At 39.9% G+C, this 20,274-nt stretch overlaps 1 protein-coding gene across 1 annotated transcript in view; it reads left to right on the top strand.

Moving 5' to 3' along the window:
• EXD2 (exonuclease 3'-5' domain containing 2) overlaps nt 1–20,274 on the top strand; it is a 47,459-nt gene extending 27,185 nt beyond the window's left edge. Inside the window, 8 exon segments of the mRNA XM_021004758.2 lie at nt 8,480–8,606; nt 10,319–10,647; nt 13,438–13,544; nt 14,249–14,384; nt 16,470–16,603; nt 16,606–16,788; nt 16,791–16,824; nt 18,884–20,274. Coding sequence (XP_020860417.1) covers nt 8,480–8,606; nt 10,319–10,647; nt 13,438–13,544; nt 14,249–14,384; nt 16,470–16,603; nt 16,606–16,788; nt 16,791–16,824; nt 18,884–19,103 — 1,270 coding nt within the window. The 3' untranslated portion in view covers nt 19,104–20,274.

The following is a 20,274-nucleotide window of genomic DNA, read 5'->3' on the forward strand; positions in this document are numbered from 1 at the left end:
CCAATCTGCCCTCCCCTCTATCATCCCCTTCCCCTTTTATCCCCTTTCCCCCTCTTTACCTAAGATAGATTTCCTTACCCAATTGCATGTATATGTTATTCCTTCCTTAAGTCATATCTGATGAGAGTAAGATTCACTCATTCCCTCTCACCTCCCCCCAGCTCCCTTCCACTGTAAAAGCTTTTGCTTGTCTGTTTTATGTGAGATAATTTACCCCTTTATAACCTCTTCCTTTCTCCTTTTCCCAGTATAATCCTCTCTCACCCCTTAATTTTATTTTTTAGATATCCGTTCATATTCAACTCACCCTGTGCTCTCTGTCTCCCTGTCTCTGTCTCCCTCTCTCTGTATATGTGTGTGTGTGTGTGTGTGTGTGTGTGTGTGTGTGTGTGTGTGTATTTCCCTCCAACTACCTTAATACTCAGAAAAGTCTCATGAGTTATAAATATCATCTTTCCATGTAGGAATGTAAACAGTTCACCTTTAATAGGTCCCTTATGATTTCTCTTTCTTGTTTACCTTTTCATGCTTCTCTTGAGTCTTGTATTTGAAAGTCAGATTTTCTATTCAGCTCTGGTCTTTTCATCAAGAATGCTTGAAAGTCCTCTATTTCATTGAATGTCCATTCTTTCCCCTGAAGGATTATACTCAGTTTTGCTGGATAGGTAATTCTTGATTTTAATCCTAGCTCATTTGACCTCCAGAATATCATATTCCAAGCCTCTCCGATCGCTTAATGTAGAAGCTGCTAAGTCTAGTGTTATCCTGATTGTGTTTCCACGATACTAGAATTGTTTCTTTCTGGCTCCTTATAATATTATTTTCTCTGGAAGCTCTGGAATTTGGCTATAATATTCCTAGGAGTTTTCCTTTGGGGATCTCTTTCAGGAGGAGATCAGTGGATTCTTTCAATTTCTATTTTGCCCTCTGGTTCTAGAATATTGGTGCAGCTTTCCTTGATAATTTCTTGAAAGATGATGGCTAGGCTCTTTTTTTGATCATGGCTTTCAGGTAGTCCAATAATTTTTAAATTCTCTCTCCTGGATCTATTTTCTAGGTAAGTTGTTTTTCTAGTGAGATATTTCACATTGTCTTCTATTTTTTCATTCTTTTGGTTTTGTTTTATAATTTCTTGATTTCTCATAGAGTTATTAGCTTCCATTTGCTCTGTTCTAATTTTTAAGGCATTATTTTCTTTAGTGAGCTTTTGCACCTCCTTTTCCATTTGGCCAATTCTGCTTTTTAAGGCATTCTTCTCCTTATTGGCTTTGTAGACCTCTTTTGCCATTTGGGTTAGTCTGTTTTTTAAGGTGTTATTTTCTTCAGTATTTTTTGGGGTCTTTAGCAAGCTGTTGACTTGTTTTTCATGATTTTCTTGTATTACTCTCATTTCTCTTCCCAATTTTTCCTCTACTTCTCTTACTTGCTTTTCAAAATCCTTTTTGAGCTCTCTTGTAGCCTGAGACCAATTCATATTTTTCTTGGAGGCTTTGGATGTGGGAGCTTTGACTTTGTTGTCTTCTTCTGGTTGTATATTTTGATCTTCTTTGTCATCAAAGTAAGATTCTCTAGTCTGAGTTTTTTTTTTTCACTGTTTGCTCATGTTCCCAGCCAGTTACTTGACTTTTAAACCCTTGTTAAGGTAGGGGTCTGCTTCCAGTGTGGAAGGTGTACTGTCCTAAGTTTGGGGGGTTTTGTGCAGCTGTTTTCAGAGATACTTGTAGGAACCTGTAAATTTTCAGTTCTTCCAAGGTGGTATGATCAAAGGCGAGGTGTTTACTCCTTTCCTGTCCTGTGCTCTGGTTTATGAATGGCTACAAGTGCTTTCTTCTGCCTTGGAACCATGGGGAGTATTCCCTCTGTACAACCACCACAAGCTTTGCCATGCCAGTGTTCCTCTTTGCCCCAGGACTGCCACCTAGGGCACTCACATCCAAGCATGGGCAAAGCAAGAGAATCCTTCCACAGCATCACCAAAGAGGCCCCTGCAATCCCCCTCTGATGGGCCACTTGATTTCCAGAAGCAGCCACCACTGTTGCACCGCTTGAGGCCTACTCCAGGTTTGCTAAGGCCAGGTCTTTGTCCGCTTGGCCCATTCCTCTCCCAGCCTGGTGCAACAGATCTTTCCCATCAACAATCCAGGTTGTCTTGGGCTGTCTTCTTATGAATTCTGCTGCTCTAGAATTTGTTTAGAGCCATTTTTAACAGATATTTGGTGGTATTTGGGGGGAAAGCTCAAGCAAGTCGCGGCTTTTACTCCACCATCTTGGCTCTACCCACCAACATCTGGAATTCTGTTTAATAGGAATTCTAGGAAGATTGGAAAGTTCTGGCCAGCATATGAGAATTTGAAAAGAAAGAAATATTCCGTCTTCCAGGAAAGCCTCAATTACCTTAGAAGTAACCCTACTTAATGAAGTGGTAGAGTGTCAGTTTAGTCCAGTTTAGTCAGTTTTTGCTAGAAAATCTTGGCCTTGATGTGGATAAAAAAAACTTTTTCCTTTCCATTGGAATTTCTTTTTCTTATAGAATTTCTGTTCCAGCTCTCTCTTTGATTTAATTTCTTCCTGGTCAATGGAAATATGGAAGCATGCCTGTCTTGATGGTAGCCAAGAGTTGGGCAACCAGCCTCTCCTGCACTGATTGTAACCAAGGAGGTTGGATTTAATTTACTAAATCAGTGCTTTCTTATTTTTACATAAATGTAAAATGTGAGATCCTGCATTTCAAATCTTATAATTTGGTTTGTGTGGTTGAAGCTCTTGTATTTTTGTATTAATTTTTAATCACTGAAGGATACCTTTTAATCTATATTGGATTCCACTCTGTTTTTCAAGTTAATTACATTTCTTTTTTTTTTAATATATAAATTTATTTATTTTTAGTTTTCAACATTTACTTCCACAAGATTTTGAGTTCCAAATTTTTACCCCATCTTGCCCCTCCCCCCACCCCAAGATGGCATACATTCTGAATACCTCTTCCCCTAGTCTGCCCTCTCTTCTATCTTTCCCCCTCTTCTCTTATCCCCTTCCCCTTCTGTTTTCCTGTAGGACAGGATAGATTTCTGTATCCCATTTCCTGTATTTCTTATTTCCCAATTGCATGTGAAAACATTTTTTTTAAACATGTGTTTTTAAAACTTTGGGTTCCAAATTTTCTCCCTTCCTCCCTCCCCACCCACCTCATTGAAAAGGCAAGCAACTCCATATAGGTTGTACATGTGCAGTTATACAAAACACTTCCATAGTAGACATGTTGTGAAATACTAACTCTATTTCCCCTAATCCTATCCTGCCCCCCATTTATTCTATTCTTTCTTTTGACCCTGTCCCTCTTCAGAAGTATTTGCTTCTGATTACACGCTTTCCCAATCTGCCGTCCTATGTATCATCCCCCTGCTCTCTTGTCCCCTTCCCCCCTATTTTCCCATAGGGTAAGACAGATTTCCATACCCCATTGAGTGTGTATGTTGTTGCCTCCTTAAGCCAAATCCTGTGAGAATAAGATTCACTCATTCCCTCTCACCTTCCTCCGTTTCCCCTCCACTGTAAGAACCTTTTCTTTTCTGTTTTTTTATAAGATAATTTACCCCATTCTACCTCTCCCTTTCTCCTCCTCCTAGTATAATCCTCTCTCACCCCTTAATTTTATTCTCTAGATATGACCCCTTCATCTTCAACTCACCCTGTGCCCTGTATCTACCTATCTACATATACAGACATATAATTTTTTTCCTCCAACTACCCTAATACTGACAAAGGTCTCATGAGTTATAAATATCTTTTCATGCAGGAATACAAACAGTTCAACCTTAATAAGTCTCATATGATTTCTCTTTCCTGTTTACCTCTTCATGTTCCACTTGAGTCTTGTATTTGAAAGTCAGATTTTCTATTTCAGCTCTGGTCTTTTCATCAAGAATGCTTGAAAGTCCTCTATTTCACTGAATGACCATTTTTCCCCCTGAAGGATTATACTCAGTTTTTCTGGGTAGGTGATTCTTGGTTGTAATCCCATCTCCTTTGTCCTCCTTGTCTCTTAATGTAGAAGCTGCTAAATCTTGTGTTATCCTGATTGTGTTTCCACAATACTTGAATTTTCTTTCTGGCTTCTTGTAATAGTTTCTCCTTGACCTGGGAACTCTGGAATTTGGCTACAATATTCCTAGGAGTTTTCCTTTGGGGATCTCTTTCAGGAGGAGATCGATGGATTCTTTCAATTTCTTTTTTGGCCTCTGGTTCTAAAATATCAGGGCAGTTTTCCTTGACAATTTCTTGAAAGATGATGTCTAAGCTCTTTTTTTGATCATGGCTTTCAGATAGTCCAATAATTTTTAAATTCTCTCTCTCCTGGATCATTTGTTTTTCCAATGAGATATTTCACATCGTTTTCTAATTTTTCTTTCTTTTGGATTTGTTTTACAGTGTCTTGATTTCTCATTAAGTAGCTGGCTTCCAAATGCTCTAATTTTTAAGCAAGTATTTTCTTCAGTAATCTTTTGGACTTCCTTTTCCATTTGGCCAATTTTGCTTTGTAGGGTATTCTCCTCATTGGCTTTTTGGACCTCTTTTGCCATTTGGGTTAGGCTATTTTTTAAGGTGTTATTTTCTTCAGTTTTTTTTGGGGTCTTCTTTAGCAAGCTGTTGACTTGTTTTTCATGATTTTCTTGCATCACTCTCATTTCTGTTCCCAGTTTTTCCTCTACTTCTCTTACTTGCTTCTCAGAATCTCTTTTATGCTCTTCCAAGGCCTCAGACTGATTCATATTTTTCTTGGAGGCTTTGGATGAAGGAGCTTTGGCTTTTTTGTCTTCTTCTGGTTGTATATTTTGATCTTCTTTGTCACCAAAGTAAGATAATATAGTCTGACTCTTTTTGCAACGTTTGCTCATGATTCTAGCTAGTTACTTGAGTTTTCAACTCTTTGTTAAGGTAAGAGGCTGCTTCCAATGTGGAGAGTATACTGTCCCAAGCTTCGGGGTTTGTGCAGCTGTTTTCAGAGATATTTCTAGGGACCTGTAAATTTTCAGTTCTTGCAAGGTGGTATGATAAGGGGCGAGGCGTTTACTCCTTTCCTGGCCTGTGCTCTGGTCTATGAGTGACCACAGGCAGTCTTTTCTGTCTTGCAACTGTGAGGAGAATTTCTGCTCCACCACACCGGCGCTCCTCCTTGCCCCAACACTGCCATCCAGAACTGTGACCCAGATCCAATCACGGGCAAAGCAAGAGATTCTTGCCTCAGCTCTGGCGAAGAGATCCCTGCAATCCCTCTCTGATCAGTCACTGGATTTCCCCTCAGTCTGTGGGCCAGAAGCTCAGGACACAGCCATCGCCCCAGGCCGCACTCACTTGGGAACTGATGCTGAGACCTAGCTCCTCTCTTGCCACGAGCGCTTGTGTCTGTGGCCGTGGTCTGATGCCGGCAGAGTATGAAGAGAGGAAGAATCAGAGGCCAGGGGGAAGATGTGAAGAACAAACTCCGTTTATTGATCTGAGGGCTCAGGCTTATAGAGTACTGGATCAAGCAATAGTAACATTGTTATTCACGAAAAGTACAAATCTAATTAGGTGATTTCCTCACTTCCTTGTACCTTGTGTGTTACTTTCTTTCCTGCGTCCTATCCTGTATCCCGTCCGTTTCCTCCCTTCCTGCATCCTGTTCTCAAGAGACGGAACAGGGGGGTGGTGAGCCGACATCCGGAGTTTCACAGCTGTTAGGCTTAGTACAAGCTACAGGTAAGACCCGGGCTGGCCTAAGCCCTCCAACTCCCCAGAGCCGGCCCTCTACACTCTCTCACCACAGAAACAGACTTCCCACTGACCTTCTAAGTTGTCTTTGGCATTTGTGGGTTGAGAAGTCTGAAATCACCACAGCTGCCAATGATTCAGTCCTCTGAGGGTTGCTCCAGGTTCGCTGCTGCCTGTGTGCCTACTCTGAGCTGAGCTCCTCTCCCTGCCCAGCGTGATACACCTTTCCAATCAACCATCCAGGTTGTCTTGAGCTGGAAATTTGCTTTACTCTGTCATTTTGTAGGTTCTGCTGCTTTAGAATTTGTTTAGAGCCATTTTTTTTTTTACAGGTATTTGGAGAGGTTTGGGGGAGAGCTCAAGCAAGTCACTGCTTTCACTCCACCATCTTGGCTGCGCCCTCCCCATGTCCAAGTTAGTTACATTTCATAAATTCATTTACTAACTGGAAGGCTAAATGGCTCTTTTTGTAATAGTTTTCTGCTACCACCAGCCTTATTTTGGATGTATTGTAGTGGGAAGTGGGGACAAATGATACTGACCCTATTTTTCCATAGCGAACTGCATATTAAGTTTCTGAGGGGATAATTTTTAAAATTTTTATAACTTTTGACTTTTTGTACATCACTTTCTCAAAAAATTTACTCTGAATTAAGATACGCAGAAAAGAGTGTCACAAAACATAAGAGGATTGTATACAAATCAAAAATCTTGATTTCATACTACTTGCTTTAAAAATTATGTAATAAATTCTGCGCATTACTTTCAAAACTGCCATGTTTCTGCTTCCTTTCGAACTTCCAGTTATTTTCTTCTGTGCATTTAAAAAATGTTTTAGTGGCCCTCTTTGGCTAACCCTCTCCATTAAAAATTGAGGTAAAAAAATCACCCTTGTAACAAATCAGCATAGTCAAAACAAATCCACACAGTGGCCATGTCAAGAGATATATGTCTCTTTGTGCACCTTGAGTCCGTTACCGGTGTCAGGAAGTGGTAACTCAGTTGTCGTAGGGTCCTCTGGAGACATAGTTGGTCATTACATTGATTGGCGTTCTTAAATCTTTCAGAATTGTTTTGCTTTACAGTGTTTTTATCATTATCTAAATTCTCCAGGTTTTGTTCACTTTGCTATGCATTAATTAGTACTACTCAGGATTCTCTGTTTTTGTCATTTCATATAGTGCAGTAATATTTTATTGTGTTCATATATGTCACCGTTTGTTCAACTACTCTCCAATTAGTGGGAATTCACTTGGATTCTAGTTCTTTTATTTCCCCAACCCCCTTTTTTGAGTGTTTCCTTCAGGACCAGGAAGTTTGTTTCACTTGTGGCTATTTACCCCCTCTCCCCCAATCTTCCTCCTTCTGAAATGCCCCCCTCCATGTCTCTGATTGTTTTGATGTTGAATTTGGTGTATTTCTACACTAAACCTCTCGTGTATAGTATCTCTTTGCTTGTAAAACTCTTTATTCAACCCCTCTTTGTCCATTTCAGGTAAGAGTGAGATTGCTCTCCTCACCTCTTCCTCCATGGTTTTTTTTTTTGTATACTCTTTTCTCATGCACTCCAATTAAGAGAAATAGCAAATTCAACCCCTTTCTTTGTGCTTTGTACACTAGAATATTTCTTTTACCTTCCCTTCCCTTTCCCCTCTTAAAACCCTCAGACCAGAACCAAACTCTTGACACTTAATGCTTTTCATAATTCCTTCATTATGTTTTGAAGACATTAAGATTCTAAAAGGACGCTTGTTTCTTCTCCTCCATTAGAATGTTAGCACTTCAGCATCATACAGCCTCCTGTAATTATTCAAAAAAGAAGAAGTTTTCGAAGCAGCACCGTTTTAATTTCAAAGGGCTAGAAACATTACAAGTCCAATAACAAGGGAATGGTTAAGTTGTATTATGTTAATGGAATGGAATGTACTGGAATGCCATTAAGACCTATCACTGTGAGGAATACAAAGATATCTAAAAACATGTTTATGAAATGATACAAAGTAAAAAGAAATCTACTAAGAACTGGGTAGATATTATGACCACATAATAGGAAAACATGAGTGAAAATGAACAGATAAACATAGAATCCTGTTGTGGACTTACTGAGAGTGACTGAAAAAATAGTATACTCCATGCTTTGAAATCAACATATTTAAATACAAATAAGTTTAGTTTGCATTCATGTTAAATCTTAAATTTTTAGCAAAAAAAAAATTTAATTTTTTTAAAAGATAAAAAATGAGAATTTACCCCAAACATCCCTTCTTTTAATTATCCATTATGGATCTGATATTCATCCACTTATCTAAATCTTTTCTGAACCTGTTTCTTTTATCCTGTACTACTCTTGAGGTAATGTGTCCCAGAAGCATATTACCTTTCATTCTCAGCTAATTTCATTTTCTAAAGTACCTGAAATTGAAGGGCAGCCAGGTAAGTACTTTAGAGAGTACTGTGCTTTATAGCAGTCTTATTAACTTACCTTTAAACTTTCAGTTTTCGGTCCTACAACTCAAGGGCTTTGTCCAGGAAACTGAGAGATCAGCTGTAGTTACTTCGAGTTGGAACCATTAGCACATTGACCTCTAGACAGGAGATTGATGATTGGAGCTTCACGTTGTGGAAATTCTATTCAGAAGATCTTCAGGAAACATGAAGAGACCAGGTGGCACTTTTATTTGCTGCTGGGTGCTTGGTCCCTGGTTTTTATTTACTTCATCTCTTTCAGGAGAGATTTACTTCAGAATGGGCTTAGCCTGAAGTCCCTTGCTGAAACCATACTCAACTTTCCCCTCAACAAGTCTCTTCTTCTTCGTTGCAGTAATTGGGATGCTGAAAAGCTTACTGAGGAACAGGTAGGTTATATTCCAACACAGTTGAAAAGCGAATGATGTATGACATCTGGGCATGCTTTTATTGAACTGTTTTTCGAAGTATAATCCAAGCACTGGGTTTCTGAGAGACCCAAATCACTCTGATAATGCTCAAGATAAGGATTTCCTTATTATACATGTGTCGTTTAGTAAAGTATAAGATCCCCCTTTCCCTCATTTTTCTGCTTTTGCTTGTGAAATTTGTGTCACTTGCTGAGGGGCTTAATTAGTTACTAAATGTCTACAGCCTAAAAGACAGCATAGTCTTGTCAGTAGAGTACTGCATTGGGAGCCAAGGAGTTCGGGTTCAGTTTCTATAGAAGGACCATAATTTAAGAAAGACCAAACTGCATCAGCTGACACAGTGCATTTTTTTAATCCATAAATATAGTAGGATGAACATTTTTATTTCAAAGTAAAGATTTTTATGTCAGTTGCCACACTTGGCAGAAAGAAAATTTTTATTTTAAAGTAAAAGTTTTTGCCTTTGTTGATGTACTTGGTTCTTCTAGTGCTAGCTCCATCACGTATTTTTTTCTTACCATGTGCAAATACATCATTTAACTTTTCTATACTGTAGTTTCTCCAATTGCCATTTAAAAAAATTAATACTTGTAAAGCACCCAGATCTCAACATTAAAATGTGCTTTTATCCTGAGAAGGGCAGCCTGCCCTCAGATGCTTAAAGGAGTTGGGTCTGGAAGGAAGAACATTGTACTTGTTTTATTCTAACCACTATAAAATATCACCAGTGCAGAATTCTAGGGAAAACTTTACTTTGACTTGATGAAAGGTCTGGATTATGAAATATTTTTAAAGGAGGATATTTTAGTACTTTCAAATTAGAATATATATATAAACAGGTAGAATGGTAGATTCAATGTTGGAAGAGACATTAGAGGCCATTTTTACAGATGAGGAATTTGAATGAGAGATGTTATGTGATTTTCCCAAAATTGCATATGTAGTAAATAACAGAGCTAGGATTCCATACCATGTTCTCTGACTTCAAATCCAGCATTCTTTTCACCATAACAAACTGTATCTTAAAATAAAAGTAGATATTAAAATATGAGGCAAAAGTAGGCAGTAAAATAAATTAATGGAGATAATGAAGCCTGTATTACACACTACTGTTAGAAACATGAAAGTCTCTTAATAAGAATTAATTGCTTGATAAAAGACCTAGATATTGAAGGAGTCCTGAATTGCTAAAATCCTTGGTTTGTAAAAGCTACTGATTCCTTTAAAAAATTTAAGGAGAGATTATTTTGACCTTTTAAACTCCCTCAGAATCATGGCTATTAGAGCTAAATTTTTACAGATTTTGAACAAAAGCCCCTAATTTGCTTTTTCAGTTGTGTCCGATTCTTTGTGGCCTCATTTGGAGTTTTCCTGGGAAAGATACTGGAGTGATTTGCCATTTCCTCCTCCAGCTCATTTTGCAAATAAGGAAACTGAGGCAAATAGGATTAAGTGGCTTGCTAAGGGTCACATAGCTATTAAGCATCTGAGACCAGAGTTGAATTCAGGAAGATGAGACTTCCCTGACTCCAGGCCCGGCACTCTATCCACTGTGCTGTGTAGCTGCCCTAATTTGCTGTGTTTACCACTTCTGTAAAGGTGGCTTTGTTAGTAGTTTCCTCCCCTAGATTTACCTTCCTAATTGCTCTGAGTGTGGCTTTTCTCCTTAGGTTGCTTATGCTGCTAGGGATGCCCAAATTTCGGTTGCTCTTTTTCTTCATCTTCTTGGATGTCCTTTGTACATGAATTCAACCAAGAATGAGGATGTGGAAACCAGCTGGGGAAAAGTCTTGATGAAGTGCCAGGACCTTGTGGATCGCCCTTTCCATAGTAAAGGAAACAGGAACATCGTGGGAGAAGAAAGTATTGGGGAAACAGAGTCCCCAAAGAAAGCAAGAAACCAGAAGTCTAGAGCTGGTGGGATGTCTTTGGGCAATCAGCAAGGAAGAGATCCCAGGAAACAAAAACAGAAGCCCCTGGGCAAGGGCTATTCTGCACGGTAATTAGACATGGGTCTTTTTCTTTGGGTTCCTCAAACTAGAGATTAGATGGCATCATTTCTAGCAAAGACAGTGGTGTTTAACATAGAATCTGGACAACAGTCTAAGGATAAGAACAGGAATAAGAGCTGTAGGGTCAAAATTCACTTATATTTTTCCCATTGGTATTTTAGGTTCCTTACAGGATTTCCCATTTACAGGCATACTCTTGTATTACATTGTCCTGAACAACATTATTTGACAATAATGTAATTATAACCTCTGACTAAACTCAGTCCGTTTGGTATAGAGAACTGGCCTTTGAATATGGAAGACCTCGATTCAAGTCCTGCCTCTGATGTGCACTGGCTGCATGAGGGACCCTGGGCAAATCACCTAACCTCTCAGTGTCTCAGGCAACTTAATACAATATATTAGGCAAAACAGTTGTCTCTCTGTATTGGAAGAGGAATTTTCCTTATCAGGATTTCCTAGGACCAATGAAATCACAGGTCTGGTTTAAAAAAAAAAGCTAGCATGTATAGAGCACTTTAAGGTTTGCAAAGTGCTTTATACATTTTTGCTTATTTGATCTTTCCAGTAACCGTGTGAGGTAGGTGCTTTTATAATCCTCAGTTTGCAGATTAATAAACTGAGACTGAGAGAGGTTAATTTGATTTGCCCAGGGTCACAACCCGAGTCAGGTCTTCTTTACTAGAAGTTAAGTGCCCTCTTAGCTATCCCACCAGTCTGCTTTGCAAAAGAAAATGAAATTAAACTAAATAGCACCAAAGTATTGTGGCACTCCGCTATATCATTTGGCAAATTGATAGTATAACAGTGGAACTAAATGTTCCAAAATCACTGTGTCACTTAACCTACGATTTTGTGGAATCAATTAACAATAGGCTCTCCATCACCATCATCATCATGATAGTAATTCTATAATAAGTATAGTTACATTTTACCTACATTATTAACTTATTTTATATTACCTTATATTTATTAAAAATTCTATAATAAACATTTATATAGCTTGTCAGCATTTGCAAAGTGTTCTCTATTTGTCATCTCGTTTGACAAGAGATGTTCATGATACTGGTATCCAGGTGACTTTAATTTGCTTCCTTCTTCTGCCACTTGATTTTGTTGTGACCAACCTCCAATTTCCCATCTTTAAAATACTGAGTGCAATACTTATCCCTCATCTGTCTGCTGTGGAGATAAAGGGACCTATGTTTTTCAGGAGAAAGGCACATGACTTATATTTGTTCTGGGCAGTATCTAACTCCAAACAAATGCTGTTTCCCAGTCAGTAAGAGTTTTCCTGTATAATTTGTATAGCTAATGCAGTGAAATGGCTAATAGGAAATTTGGAGTGGAAATTTGGTCCCCCTCGTATATAGTGCCTTTAGGAATTGAATGATTAATTCAAAACAAGCACTGCAAATCAACCAAAAGTAAATCCACATGATTCTCATTATTTTAGTTTGAGCCCTTTTAATTTGAATTTGCTGTGTTTGGATCTCCTGAATTGAAAAGAAATTATATTTTACCCTGTATGGCAGAACTGTTATTATAGAGGGCTTAATTACTTTACCAGTAAAGCTGTGTTGATACTTATCATTTTTTTTCTTCAGATCTTTCTCCCAACAACCCAGTGTAGCAAAAGTAACACTTTTACTCCATTGTATGTTTACTCTATAGTCTTTCTCTAATCACAATTGAAGAGGACACAAAAGCTAGGAGTCATAGCTAGAACTTGGAATGACAGAGTCAGAATCCCCACCTGACTAGAACCGTGGTGTCAAACTCAGATAGAAACACATCCTTGTGGACTGCATATTGACTTAGAAAACATTATCAATTTTGTAGTATATTTTCATTTGTTTTATTAAACATTTCCCAGTTACATTTTAATCTGATTTGGGATACACAGGATTTTTGTGGGTCAGTGAGTTTGACACGTCTGGGATTGGGCTGAATCTAAGATGAAATTCAATATGAAAGTCTTACACTGATGTTCAAGAAATTGGCTTCAAAAGTACCAAATGGAGGAGGTATGGTTAGCCAGTAGTCTCTCTGAAAAAGATGTAGGGGTTACAGTGGACTGCAAACTTAATATGAAGCATTAGCAGATGTGGCAGAGAAAAAACTCACAAGAGGCATACTGTCCAGAACAGAGTTCTTTTATATTTTTCTTCAGTCAGACCATATCTTAAGTTTAATTTTGGATGCCACATAAGAAGAATATTGGTAAGTTGAAGAGTTGTTCAGAGGAGGGCAATCAGGATAGGGGAGAGCTTCCAGTCCAAGTCATAAGAGGATTAGCCTACATAATAGAAGAGTGGTGGGGTGTGGGTGGGTGTGGGAGGAGACATGATAGACCAGTTAAAGTATTTTAAGGGTTCTCTTATGGAAGAAGGATAAGGCTTGTTCCGTTTTGTCAAGGAAGAATGAGTGGGTAAAAGTTGTAGAGAGGCATATTTGGTCTCAAGGTTAGGAAAAACTTGCAATTAGAGTTGTCCAGAAGTGGAATTGGTGGCTTCAGGAGGCAGTCAGTTCCTTCTCCTTAGAGGTCTTCAAGCCTCAGAGGACAGATGAGCACTTGTCAGGTATTTTATTTTAAGGATTCCACTTGGGTATGAGTTGGACTAGATGACTGCTGCAGTCCCTTCTCTTAAATTCTGTGATTTTGTGATAGTATATAGAAGCAACCCATGTTATTCCTAGCAGTCCATGCAAAAGCAACTAAATGTTTACCTAGAATGTGGTTTTTAGTAGGTGCCTTTTTTTGTTCTTTCTTGCAGAAAATCTCCCCTCTATGATAATTGCTTCTTACATGCTCCTGATGGACAACCCCTTTGCACTTGTGATAGAAGGAAAGCTCAGTGGTATCTAGACAAAGGCATTGGAGGTAGGAGATCCAGGTGCTGAGTCGGTACATAACCCAGGAATGCGGTGTGGGGCACGGGGATGGTCCTGAGTCACATTGTTGAAAAATGAGGAAGGAAAAAGAAATAGGGAGATATATACAGAGGGGTCCTGAAATAATTGAAGGAATTGCTAATGTGGGCTTACTTCTGTCCATCTTGTTTAGCTATATTCTTTTTGGTCCTTGTTGCTTGTTTTATGTGAACCTGTCCTTAAGAGTTATGAAAAGTTTATTTGACCTTATGATATCTCATCTGGAAAAACTGACTGAAGCACCTGAAGAGGAGTGTTAGTTGTTAGTTAATGGATAGTTGTGGAACGCCTGACTTCTGTAGAGTAAGGTCCAGGCAACTTCAGTAAGAAAATATCCCTGGAAATGGGCAGGCCTGGAACTTCAGAACCAGATATGGGCTCCTGGCTACCTTCAGGGATATGATCTTTTATGTCTTGTGCTTTTCACGGGGCAATGAATCAGCACAGTGTGTCAAGGACTGTGTTAAATGATAGGGATACAGAGAAAAAGGAGGGGTGGTCCCTGCTCTGCAGGGGCTTGTGCCTGTGAGTACATAGGGTATGTTAATCAGCAAGTCAGATGGCAGTGCCTAGGAATCCGAAGGGTGTCATGGTAGTGCCGATGGTAATGCAGGTAATTGAATTCTAAAGCTTTTTTCCTCTCTCTTTTTGAAGAGCTGGTGAGTGAAGATCCTTTTGTGGTCAAGTTGCAATTTGAGCCATCAGGACGGCCTGAATCTCCAAAAGATTATTATCTGATGATTAAGGAGAACCTTTGTGTAGTCTGTGGCAAGAGAGAATCCTATATACGGTGAGTCTGGGACCTCCTGGGCCATGTGCTTCTGATCACCAGATGAAGTCAGAAGTGTGTAGTAGGAGTGCAGACTTGTGACCCTTTCCCCAAGATAGCTGATGATAATCTTGGCCCGCTGACATCCAGATCTCTATAGGAAACTCCCTGCATCTGGGGAGCTAGCTAGCTCCTGACTCATGTTGATGTCACTTTTCTTGAGTAGAAGGCTTCCACCATGGGGAAAGAAGTCTTTACTATTGGAATTAGATTAGCCATATTCCTTAAGGTTCCCTTCATTCAGGAAAGAAATAATGGATAGCTTCCCTCTGTATTGTCCTCTTCCTCTAATCCTTTTCATCTGCCTCTCTTTGGATTGATCCTGAGAATATTTGGAGTTTTGAATTTTGTTTTCAAAAAGGTTTTCCACATTACTTTAGTGTATTCTTGGTGGTATGTCTTTTGGGGTTAGAGTTTTTATATATCCTTTGGCAATGAAGTTGAGTCTGGCCATCAAAAGATGTTGCTTCTTAGCTTTGTGATATGATCCTCCACAAATCATTTTCACCCTACCTGAAAGCTGGTACAAAAATTTGGGGCTATTACAGAATTTCTCAAAAGATAGTTGATCTTAGAAAATAACAGTGAATCTTAATGAATGAGTAAAATCTTCCCCAGATGACAGAAACTTACTTTTTTGAAGACACCAGGGTATAATTGCTTCATAGACTCTTAAAGTTAAGAGAGATATTGGAGTTTGAATTCCATCTCTGTTTGGAGCATGAATTCCCCATATGATATCACCACCATGCAGTCTTCACCTCCATTGATATGGGGCATGTACCAATTCATGAAGTAGCCTGTTGAGTTTTGAAACAATGCCAATCATGAGCCCAGATCTTCCCCCATGTAACTTCTGCCCATTAGTTCAAGTTCTGCCCTCTGGGGCTAAGCAGTCAGGTATTCTCTTTTCCAGGAAGAGATTTACGGTGTGGTGCTCTGAAAAAAAGTGATTTTTAAAAAGGAAACTCAAGATGCGGGTGTTAGCCTTGTAGTATGTTCCACATAGCTATATCTGGCCACTGGACCCAGATGGCTCCGGAGGGAAAAGTAAAGCTGGCGACTTTGCACAGCCCTCCCTCACTTCAATCCAGCTCACTTGCAAGTCATGGTGTCATCTTCCTGAGGTCTTGGTCCTCTCTGAGAACGAAGGGCAAACCACAACCACAGCATACCATAGAGCTTCTCACCTTTCTTCCCTAAATGTCAAAGGCCATTAGAGAACATCGTTATTCCCCAAGTGTCTTCTCTAATTCAGCCAGCATTTATTAAGTGCACACAAGGCACCGTGTTTAGCCAGTGGGGATAAAAACACCCGGAAAACCAGTCAGCCTCTGCTCTCAAGGAGCTATTTTGTCACTGGCCTATATAGCTCTCCTATAATTAATGAATGAAGTCAGAGAGGATGTTATTTATAATTTAGGACCAACCTGCTGGTAGGGTAGATATAATTATATCTGAAATTTTAGGGGCAGCTAGGTGGCACAATGGATAGAGCACCGGCCCTGGAGTCAGGAGGACCTGAGTTCAAATCTGGTCTCAGACCAGAGACTTGACGCTACTAGGTGTGTGATCTTGGGCAAGTCACTTAATCCCAATTGCTTTGCCGAAAAAAAAAATTTACAATATATTAAAATTTGCAAAACGTTTAACATAATCATCTCATTCTTCTCCCTCACAATCCCGTGCTGTGAGGTAAATGCTACAGACATCATCCTTATGTTACAGATGAGGCAAGTGCCTTGAGCATAGTTGCCTAGTTACTTGATGTCAGTCAGGATCTGAATCCAGGTCTTCCTGGTTCCAAGTCTGTTTCTCTCTTTTCCACAACCCCATACTGGTTCTAGACATGTTGAGTAGCAGTTTGTTGCCTCCATTAGGTGAATTGCCCAGGGCCTCTTTGTGAGATAGTCAGAGCTCAGAATAGTGTCCATTCCTCTAGATTGTCTTTGATCCCAGCTACAAATGAGGAAATCCAGGATCCTGGCATTGTAGTGTTCCACATATCAATGGTGGATGTGTTTGGGAATGGGGGCCTCATTTCAGGAAGAATGTAGTTCCCCATGAGTACCGGAGACACTTCCCCATTCAGATGAAGGACCACAACTCCCATGATGTGTTGCTTCTGTGTACCTCCTGCCATGCCATTTCGAATTACTACGACAACAACTTCAAGCAACAGTGGCTGGAGAGTGTGGGGCCCCCCTTGGCTCTGAGGAGGGGTTACGCTTGCTGGAAGATCCAGTCCGCCGTCAAGTGCGCTCTGGGGCCAGGGCCCTGCTCAACGCCGAGAACCTGCCTGCTTACCGCAAAGAAGAACTCCTACAGGGGATCAGGGAGTTTTTTAACACGGAGGTTGTCACGACCTGATACTTCAGAAAGCAGCAAGTTTGGAGACCAGGTACCATTTAACATTTAAAGTTGTGATCAGATGGGGGAAGCACTTTCTCAAAGTCAACCCTTATTACTTAAACCTGCTCTAATTTGCCTTAAACTATAAGGGAAAGGGAATTATCCACACAAGCACATGTAGATTACACCGAATATGTGTGTCTAGATGCTCACACTATTATCTTATACTATGAAGAGAACCATTATTATAGCTCATATGAGGCTGGAATAGATGCTGGATTTTGAGGATCTCTTTTCCATAGGACCGCCATGCTTCCAAAGAGGCACCACACGGCACCATGAGAATCTTGTCTACTTGTACCTGATCATGTTGTTGACTTAGATGAGATTTCAAATAAACAAGAATTTACTTAGGTTTTTTTTTATTTGTAGATCTTAGAAGTATTTCAGTTGGTACAGTAGGTCAAATTAAGTCGAAATTCTTCCAGGTTAGTTACTGGCTTTCCCTTCTGAGTCGTATTGTTCAGTACCACCAAATATTTAAAATTATTACATTTCTAAGCCTAATGATGCTTCTGCTTGTTTTTTAGTGTTTCCTTTTTTCTTTTGCTGCTTGTTGTTATTATTTCCTCAAATAATAACATCTTACATCTACACAGTCCTTTTTCTGTTGATGTTTCAGTGTTTTTTCATCTATTGTCTGATTTTTAAAAATTTTCACAACAACCTATAAATAGCTTATGATGGCATTACCATTGTATGGATAGATAAGGAAAGGCATTTAGAGCTGAGGTGACTTAACCAGGTGATAGAATATAGCACAGCTACTGGGACTGAATCAGAGCTACTGAGAATGAGGGAGCCGCCCTCCGTCACTTCTGAAGAGGTGGAGTACTTTGGTTGTGGGATGTTGACAGCCTTGGTTGTTGGTTGCGCTCAAATACTTTCTCCACCTCCCCCTCTCTTTTTCTGTTACAGTGGATGGCTCTCTGGGGAGGGGAGAGAGGAAGAGGATGTATTTGGAAATGAAGGAGATGAAAAAACAAAAGATGTCAACAAAAATTTTAAAATCATTGAATGCTTTTGTTTTTCCATAGAGATAAATAGGATGAAGAACAGGCTTCTTTTACTGTTTATGACATGTTCCATCATAAAAATTTCTTCCGTCTATAGACTTGTCCCCCAAATTCATCTTACTGGGCTTGGATGGTCAAGATATTTACAGTTCAGAAGAACAGCTGTTTGAGAAAAGACAGAAATGATTTAGCGGGTAGCTTTGAAAGAGACAGAACAAAATATCTACAGAAACTGTGAGGACTTTGATTTTTCCTAGACTTGCGAATTGAAGGAGTGTCTTGCTTGAGGAATAGCAAGGAGATTAGTGCTGCTGGGTGAGCGGTATGTTTGGAGTGGGCTGGGGAGGGAATTTTGTATAACGTTTGGGAGTCTGCAGGGGAGGCACTGTATTTTGGGTTTGAGAGTGCTTCTTTGGGGAATTCTTTTGAAGGAAATGGAAACCCTTCTCAGGTAGCACTTCATTAATCTTTAAGACATTCTTGTAAGGTAGGAAAGTGGCAGGGATTATTCTCTCCATTAAGTAGCACCTGCTGTGATCAAAATGCTTCTTATGTATACGATTTATGAACCTGTATCTGAGGAAGAAGGCCATATAGAAGTGGGCCATAATTTTGTCCCCTGCATAGGCTACTTTCTTGTCCAAAGTAGATTCTCAGCAAGGTATCTGTAGGCAGGATAACAGCTCATAGAGTATTGTCCAGAATGGATAGACTATGGGGCTGGTGGGCTGGCATCTTCCTGGTCTGAAAATCCACTGCAGAATGAAGATAAACATTTTTATTAAAAAGCATAATTTATTTCTAAAAGTTTTATTGATCTCTTTTGTTTTTATGTCACTTTGATTTCCAAATATATCTCATTTCCCTCCCCTTCCCAGAGAATTGTCCCTTATAACAAAGAATAAAAAAAGAGGAAAATAAAAGCAGTTTCAGTAAAACTGACTGACACACTGCCCAGGTTTCACCCTCCAGTCCAACCTCTGGTTAACATGGTACCCTAGCATGCTAGCTTTGTGCCTTGTGTCTTGGCAGGATTGCCAATGAGAGCTATGTTCCCCACGGGCTGAAGGTGGTACAGTGCCATGCAAAAGGTGGGCTGCGCTCCCTCATGCAGCTGGAGAGTCGCTGGCGCCAGCACTTCTTGGACTCCATGAAACCCAAGCATCTGCCCCAGCAATGGTCGGTCAACCATAATCATCGAAATCTGCTCCGGAAACATGGGGATAATCTTCTGGTGGAGCTGGCAGGTTAGCTTCTCTCCTGTCAAGAGACAGAGGGGACAGGAAGAGACCTTGGGACTGTGTGGGGGAGTTGGGGAGGAAGGTGTCTTCTCCTTTTCTCCGTCCTAATGCCCCATTTTGGGGCAGCACTAAATATCCGAGCTTCCTCTGGTGAAACTCAGAAAAATTAATCTGCACCTCTTATGAGCCAGCTGCTGTGGCTGAGCAGGGCTTCCTAAGGATGGCGGGAGGGTTTTTGAATACTCGTTGGGCGAGGTCAATCTTGTCTTTTCTTGGCTCTTATGTTAGTGGACAAGGGAGGCTTTTATTTGAATTTTTCTTGCCTTCTTCTTACCTCCTGGAGACAAGAAATAGAGAATGCGGGACACCTGCCCGTAGTTTTGAATCCATTTATTCCCAGTCTGGTTCCTTTGGTCCTTATACAGAGGGGGCTGTCAGGTATAGAAAGTTGATGACTTCACAACTGAAAGGGAAGAAAAACCTTTTCCTAAGGGATACAGATTCATTGTCTCCAATTCAGTCTTGAAATCAAGCAGCCCATTCTGAATGGGTCTTATGTGACCCCTCAGTGTGCCATAGATCAAAATAGTAGCTTCTTGTAAACTTATTCCATCTTGGTGCTAGAAGGGAATTATTCTTTGGCCAGAAGTTTTTCACTTGGGAGAACAGGAAGGAGGGGTAAGAGTCATGGGTATGGCTCCTTGCAGACATCAGGAAATAACCTAAATACTTTTCTCTGCTTTTCTTATTCTGCTGTTCCCTGCATGCATGACCCAGCCAGGTTTATGATGCAGCCCTTTTCTGGTAGAGAGACTTCCCCTTTTAGGATCAAGGCACGAAGTTCCTGCATCAGTCCTCATCCTTCACCCCCCCCCCACCCCCCACCTGCAACATTGACGTCTTTTTAACCTAACTTATCTCTAAAGCTGTTTGGTCAGGCAGCAAATGTTTAGAACCCTAAAATGACTTCATGTGATACGGATAAGTGTTCAAAATACAACTGATTAATGACTAGATAGTTTTCTAATTTGCCAAGAAAGCTTGTTGCGTGCTTCACTGGCTCCCAGCAAGCTTAGAAAGAAATATGTGACCAGCATCCTACAAAAAATATGATTTTGTGATTGTCTTCATGTTGGTGATGGTTGCTTTAACATTGACAAATAAAACTTTTTCTAAATTTAA

Source organism: Phascolarctos cinereus, unplaced genomic scaffold, assembly GCF_003287225.1.
Source record: "Phascolarctos cinereus isolate Bilbo 61053 unplaced genomic scaffold, phaCin_HiC Scaffold_3;HRSCAF=262, whole genome shotgun sequence".
NCBI lineage: Eukaryota > Metazoa > Chordata > Mammalia > Diprotodontia > Phascolarctidae > Phascolarctos > Phascolarctos cinereus.